General features: G+C 35.7%; 1 protein-coding gene across 3 annotated transcripts; it reads right to left on the bottom strand.

The window, feature by feature from the left end:
- Nucleotides 1-8,909: 8,909 nt before the first annotated feature.
- LOC131150782 (vacuole membrane protein KMS1) lies at nt 8,910-19,641 on the bottom strand. 3 transcript variants are annotated; one of them, XM_058101738.1, is made up of 8 exons: nt 19,207-19,641; nt 17,245-17,456; nt 16,893-16,971; nt 13,334-13,633; nt 12,427-12,584; nt 10,706-10,822; nt 9,564-9,743; nt 8,910-9,431 (listed from the first exon to the last, which is right to left on the bottom strand). In XM_058101738.1, exons 1-8 carry the CDS (start codon nt 19,217-19,219, stop codon nt 9,240-9,242), a joined length of 1,251 nt encoding a protein of 416 aa, XP_057957721.1. In that variant the 5' UTR covers nt 19,220-19,641; the 3' UTR covers nt 8,910-9,239. The 3 variants fall into 3 exon arrangements, with proteins under 3 accessions (XP_057957721.1, XP_057957722.1, XP_057957723.1); XM_058101739.1 differs by having other exon boundaries at nt 8,910-9,428; nt 19,207-19,635; XM_058101740.1 differs by lacking the exon at nt 19,207-19,641 and adding an exon at nt 18,971-19,072.
- Nucleotides 19,642-20,844: the final 1,203 nt, after the last annotated feature.

The raw sequence follows: 20,844 nt of genomic DNA, 5'->3' as shown, positions 1-20,844 counted from the left end.
GTACCGGTCATAGAAGACCTCTTTGAAATGACTCCAAGTCATAACCGTAGGTACTGCCTGCTTCTTCTCCAATAGCTTCACCGCTAGCCACCACTGCTCGGCCTCTTCTGCCAACTTGAAGGTGACGAAAAGAACCTTTTACTCCTCAATGCAACTCAGCACTGTCAGTATTTTCTTCATCTCCTGCACCCAACTTTCAGCCATAATTGGGTTAGTGCCTCCCGAAAAAGTAAAGGGTTTTAGGCAAGTGAATTGGTCAATCGAACAACCCTGGTTCATAGGTGGGCAGTTCGGTCCCTTGGGGTCCCACCTAATCTCTTCCTTGACCTACCGAGCTAAACCTCGCAACAGTCTGGAGATTTCAATCTCATCCTCACTGGAATTCCTTAAATCATTATCCTCCCTAGCGTCCACGTCTTTACTTCTGAGATCCATACTGAAGATAAGATAGAGGCGAGTTTAGAATTCCCATATCATAACATAACTGGTACAGTTACAAAGAAAATAAACCAATTTAACATTTAAATCCTCATTTTAAACATCAAACACCCATTTGACCTCAATCATCAAATCACAACACCTAAATTACCAAAATTCTCTTTCAGAGGCTTATCCCCATAAATCAACCATCCTAACCTTCAAGTTCTAATTTCAAGTTCCAGTCTCTCTCTGCTCGGAAACATCATCGTCAATGGATTTGCTATGATTTTCTGAAATCGTCAACTAATTCAGAAAGTCACAAAAGTCCATCAAGGGATTTTTGCCTCCAAGCTACGAAACACAACTCAAAATTCCTATAGTATCTTAATTTACCCATTCCTATCCTCATCCAAACTCGAAACTATACTCTGGGTATTAATCCGCCCTAGAGTATGTACAACCTAACAACCTAAAACTCTAATACCACTTGTAACACCTCGGACCCGTCAAGTGGGGCCCGGGGTGTTATGTGCTCCATCCATACATCTATGTTACCACACTTAACATACACGCAACGAAAATAATTAAACATTCTCAAATAAAATACTAGAGTTCTATATTATACATCCCAAAAAGTGTATCCATTCACTTCATATTACATAACAAGGAATTTAAACACAACTTTTAAATACGTCATACCTTAACCCACCTATAATTACCTAAAAACTAAACCCTGCCGTGGAGCTTGCTAAGCTCGATCACCTGAAGGACCTGAAAAATTAATAATTCGCTGAGGTGAGACACTTCTCAGTAAGGATGGAATACATTATAACAGTGTGTGGCAAATGAGTTTTAGTGTATACAAAATATAGCTATTTGTTAATCAACATCAACTGACAAGACACAAACAGACTGTACTCACATATACATAACCAATATTTATAGCAAAAGTTCCCAAGGATTGGGGAGATTACATGCCCATATATGTAACGCCCCTTTGCTCTGATACCATCTGTAACTTTGCCCTTTTTAACTTGTGTGTAGCTACAACTGATACTTATCAGGGCACTCACCTTACTCAATAAGCCCTCAGGCAGAGAGTTTTACTTTGCCATAAATATTCATGCAATTTAATTCACATACAGGTACTCATACACATTCAACATCAATCATACCACTAAAGATCCACATATACACGTATCATATATCATACCAGAACACATCAATATTCACAACACATTCAATTCACATACGCATACTCACCCCCAGAGTATACACAAGTACTTCACGTCTGCATTTCACTTTCAATGGTTCTCAGGGCATCCCTCCCCATCGTTCCCTCTACATACTGAGCATCCATCCCCATCGTTCTCAGCACGTACTTCACTTCAAACATGCTACACTTTCACAATGACCTATTCATGGCAAATCAATAAAACGACCTCCTGTCTTGCCACGTTTTACCCTATTTATATAAATGACAATATAACGACCTCCTTAAGTCCTGCCAAGGTTATATTGTGATTTATATCGTGGGCAATATAACGACCTCCTCATTGCCTACCAACATTATATTGAGAATTACATGAATAACCACACAATCACCCATATACACAAACTTAAATACCACAATGACTCATGACCAGTTTATTATGAAGAGTTATTCTCATGCCACACGGTTTGAATGTCATATCATATCATATTTTTATATACTGTAAATAAATACTATACCCCACTCACATTGATTTTTCCCCAAATATGAATTATAATCAAAAACCATCATTTTCAAATGCCTAACCCATTCAGAAAATCATACATATATACACAGGCTCTTATACTCGAATTTAACTGATTTAAAATTAATAAAAAACTGGTACAATTTATTCCTCTTACTTGTTTTTTTTCTGAAAACGACCCAAAATGAATGGGAGATGAAAACCCTAGCTTTACAAAAGCACTGCCAAAACTGATCTGGCAACTAGTGAGATGAGAGACAGATGACCCAGAGAACGAAAGTAGCTTTGGGTGAGTGTAGAAGTGAGATAAAATCACGTGCTGGATGAGAGAGAGAGAGAGAGAGAGAGAGAGAGAGAGAGAGAGAGAGAGAGAGAGGAGTGAATTTTCTAAAAAAAATGACCTAATGCCTATTTATAGGTTCTTAGCCCCGTAGAAAACCATAGACGGTTTGGCCCCTAAAGGCTCTCGGTAGTTTGCCTTGTAGGAAAACTGTCGACATTTTTTCTAAGTCACACGAAACCGTCAACGGTTTGGTCCTGTCCAAACCCTTTTCCTTCCTTTTTATTATTTTTCCTTTCCTTTATTTATTTCCCTTTTATTTTATTTATTTTTCTTTTATTTTCTGGGATCGGGTTACTACATTGGGCATGTGCTGGCATAACCTATGTTTATAACCTCCTTCTATTTGTGTCCTTCTAGGTACTTCTTCGTGTCCTCCAAGAGCTTCACTAACAACGTTGGAAGCTTCTTGGAGAGGGAGCAAGAAACTATAACTAGAGGTAGTAGAGTTGCAACAACTACTTTTTGGTCTAGGTTTTTGACTTCTAGGGATTTGACCTTCATACACTTAACATTTTTCCTTAGGGATTCTTTGCCTTATTTCCATTAGGCTAGTGAATATCTTATGCAACTTCCAATATCTAACAAATTTATTAGCCAAACAAACCATAAATTGACTAAAGGAACAGACAATAGATGGCTTTTAACTAGAGTACCCAATCTTGAAAAAAATTTTCATTAAGGAAATTGCACATAATGGCATTTGAGGCTCCCAACAGAGTCTTCAACTGATTTACCTCAGTCATATCTTTAGTAACAATCAGCATATCATTAACATACAACAACAAAAATATGAGAGACTAGTCCTCAAGACTCCTCACATAGACACAGCAATTGTACTCACACCTCTTGTAGCCAATACGGATCATATAGGTGTCAAACCTTTTGTACCACTGCCTCAAAGACTGCTTCAATCCATAAAGTGGCTTCTTCAGTTTTTTAGACTAAGAGCTCCTACTCATATTGGAAAAACCCTTCTGAATGTGTCATATAAATCAGCTCCTCTGAATCACCATGGAAGAACTTCATCTTTACGTTCATCTGCTCTAGATGCATATCATGTTGCGCCAACAGTCCCAACACTACCCTAATGGAAGTGTATCTGACCACAGAGGAGAAGATTTCATCATAATCAACTCCATTCCTCTGTGAGTTTCCCTTTGCTACCAAGCGAGCCTTGTACTTCTCTCTTTCATTTTCTGAAACTATTTTTTTTCTTCCTGTATATCCACTTGCATCCAATCGCCCACTTCATAGCTAGAAGCTTCACCAAGTCCCACGTCTGGTTCTTATGCAATGATTCCATCTCCTCCACCATAGTTACTATCCAACTACCCTTCTCCTAGCCATGCACTGCCTCTTGAAAGGTAGTAGGATCCCTACTGCTAGTGATAAGTGCATAAGACACCAGATTGTCAAAACTGTACCTGGGGGTGGCCTGACGATGCATCTAGGTCTGTCTACAACTATACTACGATGCGGCTTCTGGTCATTTAAGCTAGAACTCTCTGTGTTCTGAACATCGCCATCTCCACCCTGAGTTTCTGACTCCAGTTGAACCACTGGCTGATCTCTTGAGCTAGAACTCCCAGCATTTTTGTCATAAGTCTCCAACTCCACCTGAATTGCATGCTCATTGCTGCTACGATTTTCTAGCCCATGTTTCTCTTCTTCTTCTGGAGTATGCCGCACCATGGATTTCTCATCAAAAACCATGTCTCTACTGATCACCACCTTGTTTGCCACTAGATCCCACAGTTTGAACTCTTTCACATCTTTAGGATATCTGAGAAAGATGCACCATCTAGACTTCACTTCAAGCTTTAATCTCTCCTCACCAGGAATGTGCACATAGGCTAGACATCCAAATAATCTCAATCCGTAGTAGTCTACCTCGTTACCAGTCCACACCTCCTTAGAAACTTTCTCATCTTGTGATGTCCTTGGTGATTTATTTACCAATAAATAAGTCATGCTAACCACAATTCATAGCGAGCCCAGCATTCAACTTGAGACACCGAGCCCTATCAATTAGGGTTCAGTTCATCCTTTCCACCACACCATTTTTTTGTGTTGTTCGACAGACTATAAAATGTCTCCTTATGCCATGTTGCTCACAGTACTCTCTAAAACTCAAGTTTGTGTACTCAGTTCCATTATCTGTCCCAAGAAACTTGATCTTTCTCCCGGTCTGATTTTCCACCTTAGCTTTCCACAGTTTAAACTTGGAAAATGTCTTTGACTTGTGTCGCATGAAGTAAACCCTCATCTTCCGTGAGTAATCATCGATGAAACTCACGAAATACACATGTTCCCCTCGTGATGCCACTCTCACCGGCCCCAAAACTTCACATCAACTCACTTCATATCACTAATGATCTGATTGAATGTGTTGATGTGTTGAATCGGGTCTAAAGCCTCGATTTATCATCTTAAGCCAATATAGTTTTTTCTTAAGATACAACTTGTTCGTCAATGACTTAGACATGTACCGGCTTTCCAGTTTCAACCAAACCACTGCCGGTGATTCCTTATCCATGACGTGATACATCACGTCATCGTCCAAACAATGCCACATAGTAGACACAGCTTTTGCTTCCAGCTTCTTCCAACTCATGTCATCCATGTCTTTCGACTTATTTTCGTATAGGGTCTTCACCATACCTTGCTACACTAGCAAGTCCTTCACCCTTCTCTACCAAAGCCCAAAATTTCTCATTCCATCGAACTTGTTAACATCAAACTTCACCAAAGATATCCCAGCCATTGTGAATCAATAGCTCTAATACCAATTGTTGATGTGAATGCGCAGCGGAAACCTCACGCAAACTCAAATCAATCACGGAAACAAGTAATGCATGCACTCAATGATGAACAATACGAAACAAGTAATCACTCAATAATGAGAATAAATGAAAGCAATGATCAAAGGCGCAAGATTTGCGTGGGTTGGCAATTTGCCTACATCCACAAGAGCAGCAACTGAATTTTCACCCTCATCAATGTCAAACCTACAATTAGGGTTACAAATATTGATTAAATACAAACCCTAAGTGTACAAGAATCTTAGAACCTATCTAAATCATCCTTGTAGCAATCCCTAGAGGAAAGTCCTCCAAAACCTCCAATCTACTCATCTCCCGATTCAAATTTCGCAACCTGTGCCAAATGAAACCGTTGATAATTTCAGCCAAACCGTCGACAGTTTGAAGCCAAGAGCATTCCTTCTGTAGACTATCTAAATTCGTTGACGGTTACAATGAAACCATCAACTGTTATCCGTAAATGTTGAAACCGCTAAGCAAACCGACGAAGGTTTCTTCCTACAAACTTCTCCCTTGTTTGCTTCACAATACTTTCCCGATGCATGCATTCCACTCAAAATATCAGCCACAAACCCAACAAGTGCCTTGAACCTTGAATGTCTCTTGGTAGTCTTGCGATGAGTGTTACTATAATAAGACTATTAAAGACATTCCAAAGCTAAGCAATAATTGCGTCTCAATGATCTAAATGGTGATCCACCCTTGAGATGGTTGAAGTCATTTTTTAGAAAAATCTTTCTACTTGTCTTTCCTACTTGAAACATTTTCTTATTGATGGTTGGCTTGATCTCAAGTTCTTTCCTACGCTAACTTTTGGATGGGCATCTCAAGGGGAGATTGAGCTGGCCTACCCCCTCCCCTCCCCCTTTTTTAATAATGGCTCTCAACCTAGGAAAATGAGAGCCAATGTATTTCAGCATTCTAGGCCTCCTACACAACCTAGAACCTTTTTGTTAGAACAATACATATCCAAGAGGGAGGACCAACAGATCTAAGTAGTAACTAAGTTTGGTGGTGGATTGTGAGGCTCTGTTAGGTGAGAGAAGATCGAATTGCAGTCACGCTTACCACGTAAAAGAGCTTGACCATTGTGAGTGTCATGTTGGTGCAAACAAACCACAAATTTCATTTGCGTGCAGTCCCGCAGACAATTTTATCTACCAACGTAGTTTCTGGTCTGGTTTTTGAACAAGGTAATGTTAATTTAAAGGTTAAAGCTTACAAAATATAAGAAAGAAGAGTGGTGTAGGCAAGACTCTACGAAAACTTTCTGATATTTTAAGTTAATAAAAGGCTTAAATAAAGAAGAGAATGGATTGAAACTAAGATGACGGATGGTTGTGTTTGAATAGAGGTGAATATTCAATGCAGGATTGGATACCAATTATTAGGGTTTATCACTAGAGATAATAAGCCTATTAAGGGGGGTAGTGAAGGTGTGATCCATGCCTTTGAGGATGTGATTTTCGTGTGTTTCCTTTCCAGCGTTTGCTCTTGCATGGGATGGATTTACTTTTGTTCTGCTGTCGGTGACATTCTAGCTAGTCCCAGCAATGGCCATACCATCTATTTTTGTCATGCTTCTCCATCTTTGGTGCAACAGTTATCAGTGGACAAGGAATTTTCATTCGTTGCTTAGACTGTTCGCTTGCACGTTCTATGGCTTTTGATTATCTAATAATGTTTTTAAGATATTTAAATAAAGATTAAAAGTTCATAAATATTATGAAAATCATTTAATTAATAAAGAAAGGAATTAAAGAATGGCTCTAATGAGGACGTTGTGAGCCATTTTCTATTTCAAATCTCTGCAGATTCCTACCCAATGGTTTGCATTAAATTATGCTTGATTCATTGTATCAAAAACCCATGTTTTATTTTATCACAAAAATGTACTCCATCTCCCCTTTACTTTCATTTCTTTTTCTTCTTCTTCTTCTTCTTCTTCTTCTTTTTTTTTTTCGTAGTTTTCTTCTTTTTTTATTTGCCCATATCTTTTGTTTAATTTCATTTTTGTCTGTCTTTAATTGAGTGTATTAAAAAAAATACTTGATTATATGTCATCTTTAAATTACATTTGGTTCGTGAAATAGACAAAAAATAGAACTGAATCGTAACATTATATATATATATATATATATATATATATATATATTGCAATCCTAAAATAATTATGAATTCATGAAACGGAGTAAATAGGAAATATTTATTCTCAAATTTCACCATATGGGATTGTCTATTCCTGCCCTTGAATGGAATAACACAAACTTTTGTATAAGTATCCTTTCCTGAGTTATTATACCTTTGTACAATTCTTGTTAACATTCATACTCTATTTTATCATATTTCTAGGAACAAACATTCCTTAAACCAAACATAGCTATATACCTAACACCATTTCCATCAAAACAATTAAGCTTTGATGCAAATATCTCTTCTTTCCTTTCATTACTTATTATCAAGTTTCAATTATTGAAAATTTACTTGATCTTTTTCTTCCTTCACTAACTCTTTTGTTTGGCTAAGAGGGTGTTTGTTTGCACTAAATGAGCCCTAAATAAAACTGGTTCACATAATGGAAAGAGACCAATTATGTTTAATTGGCCATCTTAAATCATTTTTATTGCCTCTTATTCGGTGGATTGATGCTTACTCCCATTTCGAGAGAGCATGCCACTTTATATGGTTACATTAATGACTCAATCTATCAAAGAGTCAAAAGTATGTATAATACCTTTTGCTTCCTCGGCCTCCGGTGAATGTATAATTTCTTTAATTTAATTTAGTGCATTCTTTAATATTAATATATTAATTAAATAGATTAATAATTTAATATATTTTAAAAGACTTTAATCATTTAGAATACATGATTTTGATCATTCTATCAAGTCATTAAGATCACAACACATAACATATAAAAGTTCAAAAGGAACATAACATATAAAAATTGAAAAGGAATAGAATAATGTTTATCATAAAATATTGCAGCAACATCATTTTTGTATTGAGAGAAGGAAAAAAAGAGATTTATGGTGCAATGATTGACCTAATGTTTTGAAAATCTAAGCAAAGCCTGAGAATTTAGAAATCTTAGAAGTGATCTTAGGATTTTTGAAGAAAAGATCTTATTTTTCGTCAAATAAAAGAGGGGAATGTCTTTTCCCTTTTAAACAAAACTCAGCATAGTTTTAAATTTCATTTTGTTTAATTTCTTGGATATGCAAATGAATGAAAAAATCTAAGTAGAAACGTTGGCTGTAAGCATGGGATAGTTTTGTCTTAAATTTTTGCCCTTTTTTAATTCTCTCTCTGCTTCGCATTGGGCAATGAGAATTAGTCTCTTACTTTTATTTTTATCTTTTGAATTACGCACCGAATTTCCACGTGTCCGTTTTACGATCCACGTGACTAAAATGGGAATTAGTCTTTTGAATCATGTCTCAGGGTTTTTTTTTTTTTTCAAAACAAAAAAATGCTTAATTACATCTCTTTTGTTCAATGAATGAAACTCTGCAACCACACATATAGTAAAATGATAATAGCAATCAACATCATCACTGCAGTAGAATCAGAACGCAAAGCCAAAGATGGAATTAAGCAAATGTCATGCATTGCCAAAGAATAGTTAAAATCCCCATAATCCAATTTTAACAGTAAATGATAATGGCACTAAATACCACCCAATACAATGCTTTCCAAACGTTACACTGGATAAATAAACCCTGCAACTTCTCCTGTCCTCTGTGTGTGTCTTTATACAAGCAATAACAGGAACTTCTGATGCAGTGACTTACGGGTGGTGTCTTCAACGGCAGCTTGTAAAAAAGGGCTGATAAATTTTCATTAGTCCTACTTGTAACAGGAAGTGATGATTTAGGCAAAACAAAAAATGGGTATTAAATGGTTCTGTGAAATTTATCAAGAAACAGAATCAGACTCATTGTTTGAGCCTTTCGTTGCTGCAAGTTCGTTTGTCAATGCAGCTAACTCCATTTCCTGCTGTTTCTTAAGAAACCTCTGAGCAGCAGCAGTCACAATCTTGACGAAGAAGTTCATGAGCATGAGCCACACGACAGTATTCCAGATGGAAGCAAATGAGAAATCCCACTTCTTTATCAGAGAAGGATGTGGGAGAAGCAAGGAAATGAAACGAGTTACGGTAGTAGAAAAATCAACAGAAAAATAAACTTAAATTTAAGTCTTTCAGAATAGAGCCATCTACAATGATGTACAAGGGAGTACCTTGGCATTTGAGGGCATAGGGGGCGTTGTAGCCATATACTTGTCTTTGATGGTGTGCAGTTTGGCAATAAGATTGGGCAGGACAGAAGCCAAACCAGGTATAAGACCAAGTATACGGATCAATTTATTTTCCACCCAATCAAGAAGTTGATTATTGCAAACTGATATTATGAAAACAGTCTGCAGGACAGTTGAAAGACTCTAATCAGAAGCAAGTAAATACAGTGCTTTTAAGGGAACCGGAGGTCAGTTTTTTTTTTTTTATTTCACAAAGACAGCAGAAACTTTACTTGCTCTATATTCCTTAGGCCCTGTTTGAATCAAGGGTTTTCTTTAGGGAAAGGGAAAGGAAAAAGAAAGGAAATAAAAAGGAAATGTGTTCTCCATTGTATTTTATGTCTACATCAAATAGTATTAAAAATGAAAATTAGAACTTAATATGATTAATTAAGAAAAATGAAATGTTATTTGTGTAAAATCAAAATTTTATCCATTGGTTTATAAATATATTTTATTTTCCTTCTTACTTTCATCAATAATCAAATATAAAAAAGTGGATTCGTATATATTTTATTTTGCTTTCCCTTATATTTTCCATGTTCCAAACAGGCTTTACGGGTGCATCTATATCATGGCTAAGAGCTAGGTTTGGCTAAGCCACTCTCAGCCCACATTTGATGCTGTAAAAGTACAGATAGGTTGAGGGGGAGGGAGGGCTTCATAGCCAATATGTGCTAGAGTTGGCCAGTCCCTCATTTTATCTGTTGACTATCCCCTCAACTGGCCAGTTTAGGCTAAATAGACAAAAAGGCATAAAAAATTCAAACCAAAAAAAAAGAAGAAAAATCAATGTCTAATCCAATCCCTCGTATCTAGTCAAACACAGGATAGCATAATATCACAGCCAATCCACTCCAAATATGATACATTCAGCCAATCAAATCCTGCAAAATCTTAGCCTACAAAACAAATGAACCTTGATGGTGAGTTTGATCGTTTGTACACTGTCAATTAGGAAATAAAGCACCTGGTAATGCCAAGCACCAAACCAGGGTCAAATCACAAAAACTAGAAAAGGACTTTGATTAAAGCACACTTATTAAAATGTGCTAAACATTTACGAGAATAAGAACTTCACAAACCTGTATGTGAGTCTTGATAATTGCCTTTCCAAGCAATGTTGCAATAAAAAACTTCCAAAACGGAATACCAAATTGCCCACACATGATGCCAGCAAGGTCAAAAAGAGGATTTGGCACCTAGAAAACACTTCAATTAGCCAGCAGAGTAAAAGGAAATGCTGTGGTAAAAAAGTTGTACCTCTACATGAACAAACATTAGAAATAAATTTAAACCATGGAATGACTAAAATATGATTAGGATGATAAAAAATTGCGCCAAAAAATATAAATTAAAAGGATTTGATAAAAAACACTGACCTTCCCTAAAGTTTGACAAAAAGGCACGGACCTCCCTTGAGGTTTGTCAAAAAGACACAAACCTCCCCTTGTATTTTGCAAAAAGACGAGTCTTTTGAAAGGAGGTTTATATCTTTTTGGTAAATCTCAGGAAAAGTCTGTGGCATTTTTGAAACCTCGGGAGAGGTACGAGATTTTTTAAACCTCAAGAGAGATCCCTATCTTTTTGTCAAACCTCAGGAGAGGTTAGTATCTTTTGTCCTAAAAGATATTATTATAAAATAGAAAGGAACTACTTAATAAGAATAAGAAACAGAATGATAATAAACAACTACTCTAGTTCCCAATTTCCCCTAAAAAGGGCCAACAGCCACCAAATTTGTGTCAACATAAATTTTCATACAAGGATATATTCAGCCCCATATGTTTCCTGCCTAGTCATCTCACACAACTTCTCAAGAAGGTCTATATTCCCCCTTTTCTCTTAGAAACAAGGGACAATCAGAATTGCCTTCTGTGAGTAAAAGAATTGTCTGGCATCCTCAATTTCTGATGAAAAACGTAACCGCATTGCAACTGTTGATATGACAACAAAGTTACATCTCAAGCTAATTTTATGTTTCTTGATAGTTTTATCATAGTTTTCAATCAATGCTTCTACAAAACGTTTCAGCAAAGGCATAATGGGGGGCAATTTAACCCTAATGAAGTGAGGAGTTTTAGAGATTCATTCATATCAGTCCATTAATCCTTCCATATATACGTCTCATTTAATTTTGCTAGTCCTAATTTACTAACCAAACTTCAAAATTCACAAACCCAGAATGTTCAAGCCTCAACCAAAAAGAACAAAAGGCATACCTCTTTCTGAAGTGCATGTCTTGCTACAATTTGTGTATACCTTTGACAAGTCAAGTAATTCAAATAATGCCTCGGGGCATTTGTCAAGTAATTCAAATAATGCCTCGGGGCATTTCACACATGCCCTGTCTCAAGGTAGGCCTCATGAAGCTCAATTGTTATATGCTCCCTATCACAGCCCATAAAATTGGCGCAACATGCCATTCAGGCTGTAAGTCCACACAAATAGGGATTGTTGCTTAACCACAGAACAGACTATGCACTTTGGCACAACATTACATCCAGTAAGTCATAAACTAATAGAGATTGTTGCTTAACCTACATTCCTCACTTTTTCTATTTTTTAGCCCCATTTTCTCCTGTTTGTGCTTAGGCAGCACTTCTATTTCTGTCTTTCATGCCATAAACCAGTAATGATGAATTAGCATAAATTATCTCCTAAGAAAATCTCTAAAACTTTTCTTCACTCCAAAAGAAGCATGGGAGAAGTCACGTTCAACAAATATTAATCATAGCCAAAAAAAGACACAAGTACTCCCTGCCTAAGTTATGCAAGAAATGGAGTAAGAATAATCAATACTAACCGAAGCAAGCACTAAAATTGTAAAGAAGTTCAAATATTGTGCATGGGATAAGAACCAGCGTTTGATTTGTTTAAGTCTTGTAGCTATGATCCCATTATCTTCGTTTGAAGAAACATCCAATTCTTCCATTGCATCTACTTTGCTACCAGATATGTGCGCTGTATGGAGTAATTTATGAATCATAAGATCTTTTGATGTATGAAAACATTATACAATAGTAATCATAACATTAATAGAGAGTGAAAAAACTGCTGAGTCATCAAATCCATCAATATAGCTATTTTATGTTTAAGATAACTACTAAAATGCGTAACATTCACAAATTGAATTCACCAGCATTGCTTAAGAAGAAACACTAGTTTAAAACAGCTCTAATGCATTAAACACTCTTGACCATGCATCCCAATCTCTAAGCTAGTCCTCTATTCCAAATGGCATAATTTCCAATAGAACTGCCATTTGCAAAATTATCCAAATGAAAAGTTTTCCAGCCCTCAAAAAAAAGCCAATACAAGCACATGAAGATAGGACACAAGGTTGCTGATACAGTAAGATCATTGCATTCAGATACACAACAAGAACACTTTCCACAAACCACAAGATGCTGCATCAACTTTTGCGATTGATTTCCATATATAAAGTCAAACATCAGTGAGTTGACCAAGCTACTTATGAATAAACTCCATGATGCAAACTAGGTTCAGACACCAAAATAAACATTTATTAATATGGCAGTAGCTGCAGTACTCACAAATCTACTTCACAAATTACTGCAATCTTGACACAAAAAAAAAATTAGTCCCCAAAAATCCAAGATTTCTTTTCAGATGTCTCTACTATTAGAAAATTTTTTGAATCACAATTTTATGCACCTCACAATATATCAGCATTTCTTCAAAACAAGTACCTGCTCTGGATATAAAATATGGAGGCAGCTCTCCAAGGGCAGTCCCAACACCCCACAGGATAGCCTCTACCTGGACCTGTGGCAATATGCTGCTAAGTGGGACCTGCAAACCATGTGCTGATGGAAACAAAGGCGGACCAAATTCAGAACAATCCTTGTCAAGCCACGATGGACCTCTTTTCAATTGGATTGTATCATATGGAGCACTTTTTAAATCAATTCGTCCACATTGCATTGCTTTTATTGTGAAAAGGGCGATATGAGGGCCCAGATAAAGGACAAAAGTGTGCAAACCAGATCCTGAAAAGCATCATGACAAATGGTGAATGCATATAGGAGTATTTCCCAAGAAAAAAAATTGAAAAGTTCTATAAACATTCTATAAAATTTAAAACACTACCAGAAAGGCAAAACAGAAATCAGGTATTCAGTGTATATATTCAATCACATTACCACTAGGCACTAGATGGATAACAAATACATGCTTTCCAAATGATAATTAATTTAAAATATCTTATGAGATGAATAAAGCTCCCAAAATAGATTAATAATGTCATGTAACATTATGATCTCCAAGTCTCTGCCAAACTTCACAGGTGGAGGCAGCATAATGGACTTCAATGACAGTTAACGAAATGCCTTCCCAAAACCCCGCATACGTGGGAGCTTTGTGCACCGGGCTGCCATTTTTTTTTTATAGCAAATGATAATGTAATTTTTTTGAAGAATTGGTAACATGAAATAGACAAATGATTATTCCCAAATTTTCCTAGGTAGGTCTAATTGTCATTTCATATCTTACTTCATGTTGGATGGAATAGTACAGGTTTTTGCATGAGTAACATTTTTCTAAATTATTATATTCCTATACAATTTTTATACATTCCTATGCCATTCCCTGCTATTCTTAACTATAAACATTCCATGAACCAAATGTAACCTTAAAAGAACCAACCAATTTCCATTTATTTATGTTTCCAATAAGTAGAATGGAAATTTTGTATGCACCAAACATTTTTCTGTGATAGTAAGAACCTCAAGAAAATATTTCATCCATATAAATGCATATACATATACATGTGTATGTGTGTTTGTGGTCATAGTCCTTCCATTTTCTTGAGTCATGGGAAAAAGAGAATTCAATGTAATTTTAATTTTATTAATATAGGATTTCAATATGTGATATTAACTCAAGATTAAATAGCTTTAGGAAATTCTATTTAGAGTTTTTTATGTTAATAAGTTGTTATTTTTCAGGGTTTCATTATCATGGTTTTGTTTCCTTTTTCTTTTAATCTAGAGCTTCTTGTCCTAGTAGAATTCGGATTATTTGGGAGTTATTTTTCCTTCCAGAATTAGGTTTACTTTGGGTTGCGTATATAAATGCCTTCGGCAATTAGATGTGGAGTTTAGACTGCAATTGATTATTGCATTTGTAGCTCCTACCTCTTTTTTCCCTGTTACTTTCTCGTCCAGTTTCCCCTTCCCCTGCATAAAACAGACAACTAAGCACAATGTTATTGCCTTTATCCTATATCTTCTTTTATTATGCTCACTCCCATTTTCTTCCCTCATTCCATTTTTAAGGGAAAAGGAAACAAAACCACAATAATAAATGCCTTACTGCAGTTAGATATGGAGCTTTAGACTGCAACTGAGTGAGTTTGTTCATATTAATTCCAATGGACCAACCTCTTTTTTCCCAGTATCTGTCTCCTACAGTTCCCCCTTTCCCCGCCTTCTATCTTATCTCATATCTTCTTTTATTTTTCTCTCCTCTCACTTTCTTCCCTCATTGTAGTTCTTCACCACTACTTTCTTATCATGAAGCATTCCTTCGATACCAATAATCATGGACGAAGCACGTAAGAGAAATACATCCAAAAAATGTGGACCCTCTCTGTGCTTTGAGAAATGCTCATATGACAAGAGCCACAATTCTTAAAGGCAAAGAAATTGAGACCACCATTTATCTCAGAATTTAAGCAGGCTTCTGATGTGGACAACACCCTAGTTTATAGACGAGATCAATCCTCCCAAATAAGGAATTGGGAAGGAAAATATCATCCCTTGCATAATGTGATGAATCATGTTTAGTTCTCTCCAATAAATGGTGATTTCTTGGGGGGGGAGGGGGGGGGTTTTTTGGCTGGATTTTGATCCTTTGCTCGAGAAAAGGAGTGTCTTGTTTAAAACAAGGTGCCCCGGTTGATGGCCTTCTCTATGCTATCAATTCAACATAAGCACTATTGGCAGCTGCACAAGATTTCTCTGTCATTTGTATCAAGCACTGACATTTATGTTTGTCTTCATGGTTACATTACAGGTGTTTTTTTTTTTTTTTCTTTTTTTTTTGACAGGTAAGACACATTATGTGCAAGGCAAACATTTACATGGCACAACTCAAAATCATTGTTCCATAGTTCATTTCCTATAAAGTAATGCTTGATCAAATCCTGAATGAAAAATATGCCTTCAACATAAGAATACAACAGTAGTAGCCACTAGATTTAAAATAAGAAAAAGCAATAGTAGCCACTAGAAACTTACCACTAGATTTTCTTAAATTAGGAACAAACTTCAGGACATCTAACTCTTCATCATCTCAACACCCAAAGTAAAGCACGTGTTTGAACAAATAGAGGATAAAAGAGCAAAAAACAATGGCCCATAAACATGGCCTGCCCCCCTCCACCAGCCAGCCTTGACTAAGCAAACTCAGTAACCAAAAGGACTGGTTTGCTCTTTGTTTTTTTGTTTTTTTATTTTTTAAAGCTCATTGTTTTATTGAGAGTATTTTGGCCTTTTGAATGATTAGCTTGTCCTTTAAAGATGGAAAATCCAAACATGGAACAATGTAGCTATCATAATTAGTCCAATTTAGTCCTGTATTGGCCACTGACATGAACACCCCTAAGTGCAAACAAACACCTTCTAAGAAAATTTTCAGTTGTTAAACGATCAACATGACAACGAACCAATTTCCTTAAACAGCTCCAGTAGTCAGACTAGGTTCAACAACTATGTTAACATGTTGATGCAGGAAATATTATTTTGATCCAAAATCAGCATAATATTAACCTATCATGACTCTTAAAGAAAAAATTCCAGATTAAAACCATGACAGATATGGCAATTTCAGAAAGTATCTTCACCGTCAAAATAACAGACATCAACAAATTTTCTAAGGCACAATAATGAAGTATCTGAATTATGCACTTCGTTTGATTTAGTGCATTTTTTTTCTATTATCAGGTATTTGACAGGAGAGGAATGAGAGAATTTTCAAGGGGCAGCTCATGACTCAACAATTGCTGTGGAAGAGGATTGTTTTCCTTACTTCCTAGTGGCTTTGTGCTTCTGGCCCCTTGAATGGATGTGCTTTTATGATGTTTCACCATGATCGGAAATCTTTGTTGGTTGGAAGCTTTTTTTTTTTTTTTTTATTTCTTATGATGTGATTGTCAGTGGATGTATTGTCCTTCTCTTTGTAATTCCTTTTATCTGTGCTTAATAAATTTCTTCTACTCCCAAAAAAATCCAACTAAATTTTTCTTACCAAGACCAATAGAAGATGCAACACCGAGAGCTGTCCACCACAATCCAAACTGGAAATATTGAAGGATCTCCTCAAAATGCTGCAGATGTCAGCAATGTTTTCATTATTCACATGAACCATCTAACTAGAAATGACAAGATTAATACCAAAAGCAGAATGAACTAATGAAGATTGCAAATCACAAAAAAACTTTCACAACATTGTAAATTGATGGTAAGGATCAATTCAAAATGTTATGAATGCAAAGGTTTCAGCAAAATGGCGATGAACAACTTAACTTGTTCACATTAATGCACTCATGACACTGAGATCACCATCTGTCCACAAGCATGCTAGAGATTAAGGAAAATACCTTTTCATGAGGACCATCATCGGTCATAAAAAAAATTCCAACAGCGACTATCACAGTACTCAAAAGCAAAATCCATCCACCTTTAGCCAAAAGATATAATATTGATCGCTTAAGATATTGAATAACAGCCAAAGTAAAAAATTTCATAGTTCTGAATGGCTGTGTTGTTAATGTCAAATTTTCTAGATCCCGTTGATGCTTTTCACGGAGTCCTGCAAGAAATATCAATTCCATCAGTAGATAAAATTTGATTCAGCCATAACAATCTTTCCTTAAGGGCTTGATGCCAGTTTTTTTCATTTTCACTTAGAAGTAAAGCAAGAGCATCGCAAGCATTGCTATCAAGGTAAGCTATATTAAAAATAATTTAACAAAAAAAATACAGAAAAGCATAATACTTATGCAAATGACTGGCATTAAAATATTCTACACTCAAATACAAAAGAAAGCAAAAATCACGGATAAAAACTCACATGTCCCTTTCACTTTCTTATGCCACAGGCCATCTAAATTGTAAAAGGCTTTGCCATGACAGAAAAGACTATCGCAAAAACTACTTTTTATTTGCTAACATTCGCCCATCAAAGACCAAATCCAACCAGAATTAAAATGGCATCAGAAAGCAGTTGATGAATCAACTCCTAGCCACCTTCACATAGAAAAGTACGCGCCTATGAAGGCTAGAACAATTATTAGAGATAAATTTTCCATGATTAAAATTTCACAAGGAACTGCCACAGCATTGCTTTATCTACTGATTTTGTTGACAAAGTGTTGCCACACCCTTGCAAAGCAAACAAGCCCACATAACATCTTCTACACCCCAATGGTCAATTTTGCACTATAGATAGATAAAAATAGTAGTCAAAACCACCACAATAAAGTACAATGAATAAACTACATACTTTTAAAATTTCATCCATTTGTGAACTTACCATTAACACATAACAACAGACTCCAGTTATAAACAATATTTGTAAGCATGAGGATCAATGGAATGCTAATTTTGTGTTATAGATATAAATTTTCAGTGCAATGAAAATACTACACTAACATCTAGATTGTTACCTACTCTTAAAACATCATCCACAGGTGAACTTATGAATAGCACACAATAGCAGCAGTATCTAGTTATAGAATATTTGCAAGCACAATTTCAGCAAATACCCTATTCAATTAACACTCAGGATAAACATAACACCACAACTCTTAACACCAAACCTAACAAAACACTCACCTACTGTCAGAATTTTTTCTAATAAGCAAAGAGAAGTGTTCATGTTAAATGTTATAAAGGGGCTCTAGCTGTAGAATGATATAAACCTTAAGCTAAACAATATCCATTATGTAGTCTTGCACATTTCATCAATTGGAACCCCTTGCCATCTACATTCTCTAATCTTTATCCAGGAAAAGGAAAATACATGAAAATCCACTCCCCCAATCAAGTAGCCATCTAATAATTCTATTTCTCACAAATTCTTAATGCGTTTGTTTTTCCTGGGGACCTAAGTGCCCAAGGAGAAATGAAACCTCTTAAAGAGCTCAGTAAACCTGAGTATGGTGCGATTGGTTGGTCAGAAAATGGAGGGAATTGAACAAATTTAATATTTTTAATATACTTAAATTTTTTATTCAAGACCGCAGTAACCCTCAAAATAGCTGAAGTCAACTTAGAACTGTTGAGCTGTGACTAGCTCATAATTCCATATCGGAGAAAACGTACATCACGATTTTTCCTGCTTATTTGTCCCGCTTTTCTCAGCAACCAAACAGAAGGTCAAATTTTTCGTCCCAAGTTCCCCCACCCAGATTCTATTCTACAAAACCAACCAGAACCACTGAAATTTAAAGAAAAGGCTTCCTATTAAATCCAACATCAGGTTTCCAAATTGCAGAAAGCAAATCCCACAAACATCACATAAAAATAACAAATACCAAGTAAAAAATCGAAGCACTTGCCTGAGATCGACATGTCAATATCTCGTGAAGACGAAGTCCCAGCTTTCCTCCGCCCCGTTACGCTCCCATACTATAAAATTAGAATGCTATTACACCATTCGACGAGTCCAAAAACTCTCTTCTAAACGCGGAAATGCGATTTCTATGATGCGATTCGATGATGATTCCACAAAAAAGACATCACACGAGACGAACACGAAGAAATCAACGCCCTTAGATTCGATGTCAAAAACAGAATATCAAAAATAGTTTCAAAGCGAAACGATTCAATCTCAGATCCAAAGGATGCAGGGAACGAGTATCCCTCGGAGATCCCTCTCGTCGCTCACATATGCAGGCCTCGCAGAGGGGCAGGGCGTAGGCGAGACGACCCAATTCGTTGGTTCACTTTCGTTGATTTCGTTTGTGTGCGCCCGCCTTTAAAAGAGCTTCCAACACATGGCGTGATTAGTAGTAGACCTCACGGACCATGTTGGAGATGCCTCCAAATTAAAGATATAAACCCTAAAATGCCCTTTTTATCATTCAATTTTTTGTTTTTATATTTTGATTATTCTAACTGAGTATTATTTTAAATTTTAAATTTTAAATTTTAAATTGAGAATCAGATAAATTCTCCTCCAATGTGATATCATTTTTTGGATAAGAATAATTTTTAAATATGCAATGTGAGCGTATAGTTTATAATCAAATAAATATCTATTTATTTGAGAATTAGATGTACATTGATTGTTATAAAAAAAAATTATAATTATCAAGATAATTTTTAAAAATTTTAAGTGATTAAAAGTAGATTTAGTATAATCTCATACTACAATACCATTTTTGCTCCCAACCAATAGCAAACCTCCACCTCCAAGGCACTTGTACATCATAAATCTGAAGCTTTGGGATATACCATAATATACTAATTTTAAAAATAAAAAAAAAAAAAGGTATAGAAGAATATTTAAACAAATCCTTGAGGAATTTCCTATAAAATTAGTCTATAAAATACATTAAAAAGTTTAGGTTCAATAATTTATAGTTTGATAAATGGAATTTGGAAGTAACGGAATGGGGTCTAGTATGGGCATTTATTCTTTCATTCACTTGATGTCTCGACATATAAAGATTTCCTATGATTAATCAAATCAATCATTTATAAGCTGTCAAAAAGTCATAAAAAAACTTATGATGTTTAAAATGTGAATTATGTTAAGTTGTTAGCTTGGGTGGCTACATAATCATGTTTAATGTGTTTTGATGATATTAACATGTATATTGTTTCTAGTGTTTTTCTATCTTTGTAGATCATGTTAAGTACAGATACAAGTGACATATCAAGAAGTATTGGATCAAAGGTAAAAATCGAATCGAGTAGACGTCAAGTAGGAAAGATCAGATGAACACTCACTCGGAAAGGACCCAAGCACAACCAAAGGAAGCTTACTGTATAATTTTATGTAATGAGGTGTGTTTGAGGTAATATATTCTGTAACTCTTGCGGTTTTGTTTCACGCATGATTTTTTTAGCAAGAGTTAAGCAAAATGCATGATCATACTAGGACACACGAGCTTATAGGATTTCATAAAATCACAAACTCAACATACATGGTTTTCAAAGTTAAAACAAGAGTTTGTCAAAAATATCTTATA

The sequence above is a fragment of the Malania oleifera genome, chromosome 3 (assembly GCF_029873635.1).
Source record: "Malania oleifera isolate guangnan ecotype guangnan chromosome 3, ASM2987363v1, whole genome shotgun sequence".
In the NCBI taxonomy this organism is placed as follows: Eukaryota; Viridiplantae; Streptophyta; class Magnoliopsida; order Santalales; family Ximeniaceae; genus Malania; species Malania oleifera.
The sequence above is the reverse complement of the archived record's forward strand: the minus strand, read 5'-3'. Positions and strand labels throughout refer to the sequence as shown.

Excerpts from the sequence above, each read along its gene's own strand:
- LOC131150782 (XM_058101738.1), bottom strand. Across the intron at positions 16,972-17,244 it reads ATGATGGTCCTCATGAAAAG|CATTTTGAGGAGATCCTTCA; the intron begins GTATTTTCCTTA and ends TGACATCTGCAG. Across the intron at positions 9,432-9,563 it reads CTATGCCCTCAAATGCCAAG|AAGTGGGATTTCTCATTTGC; the intron begins GTACTCCCTTGT and ends TCTCTGATAAAG.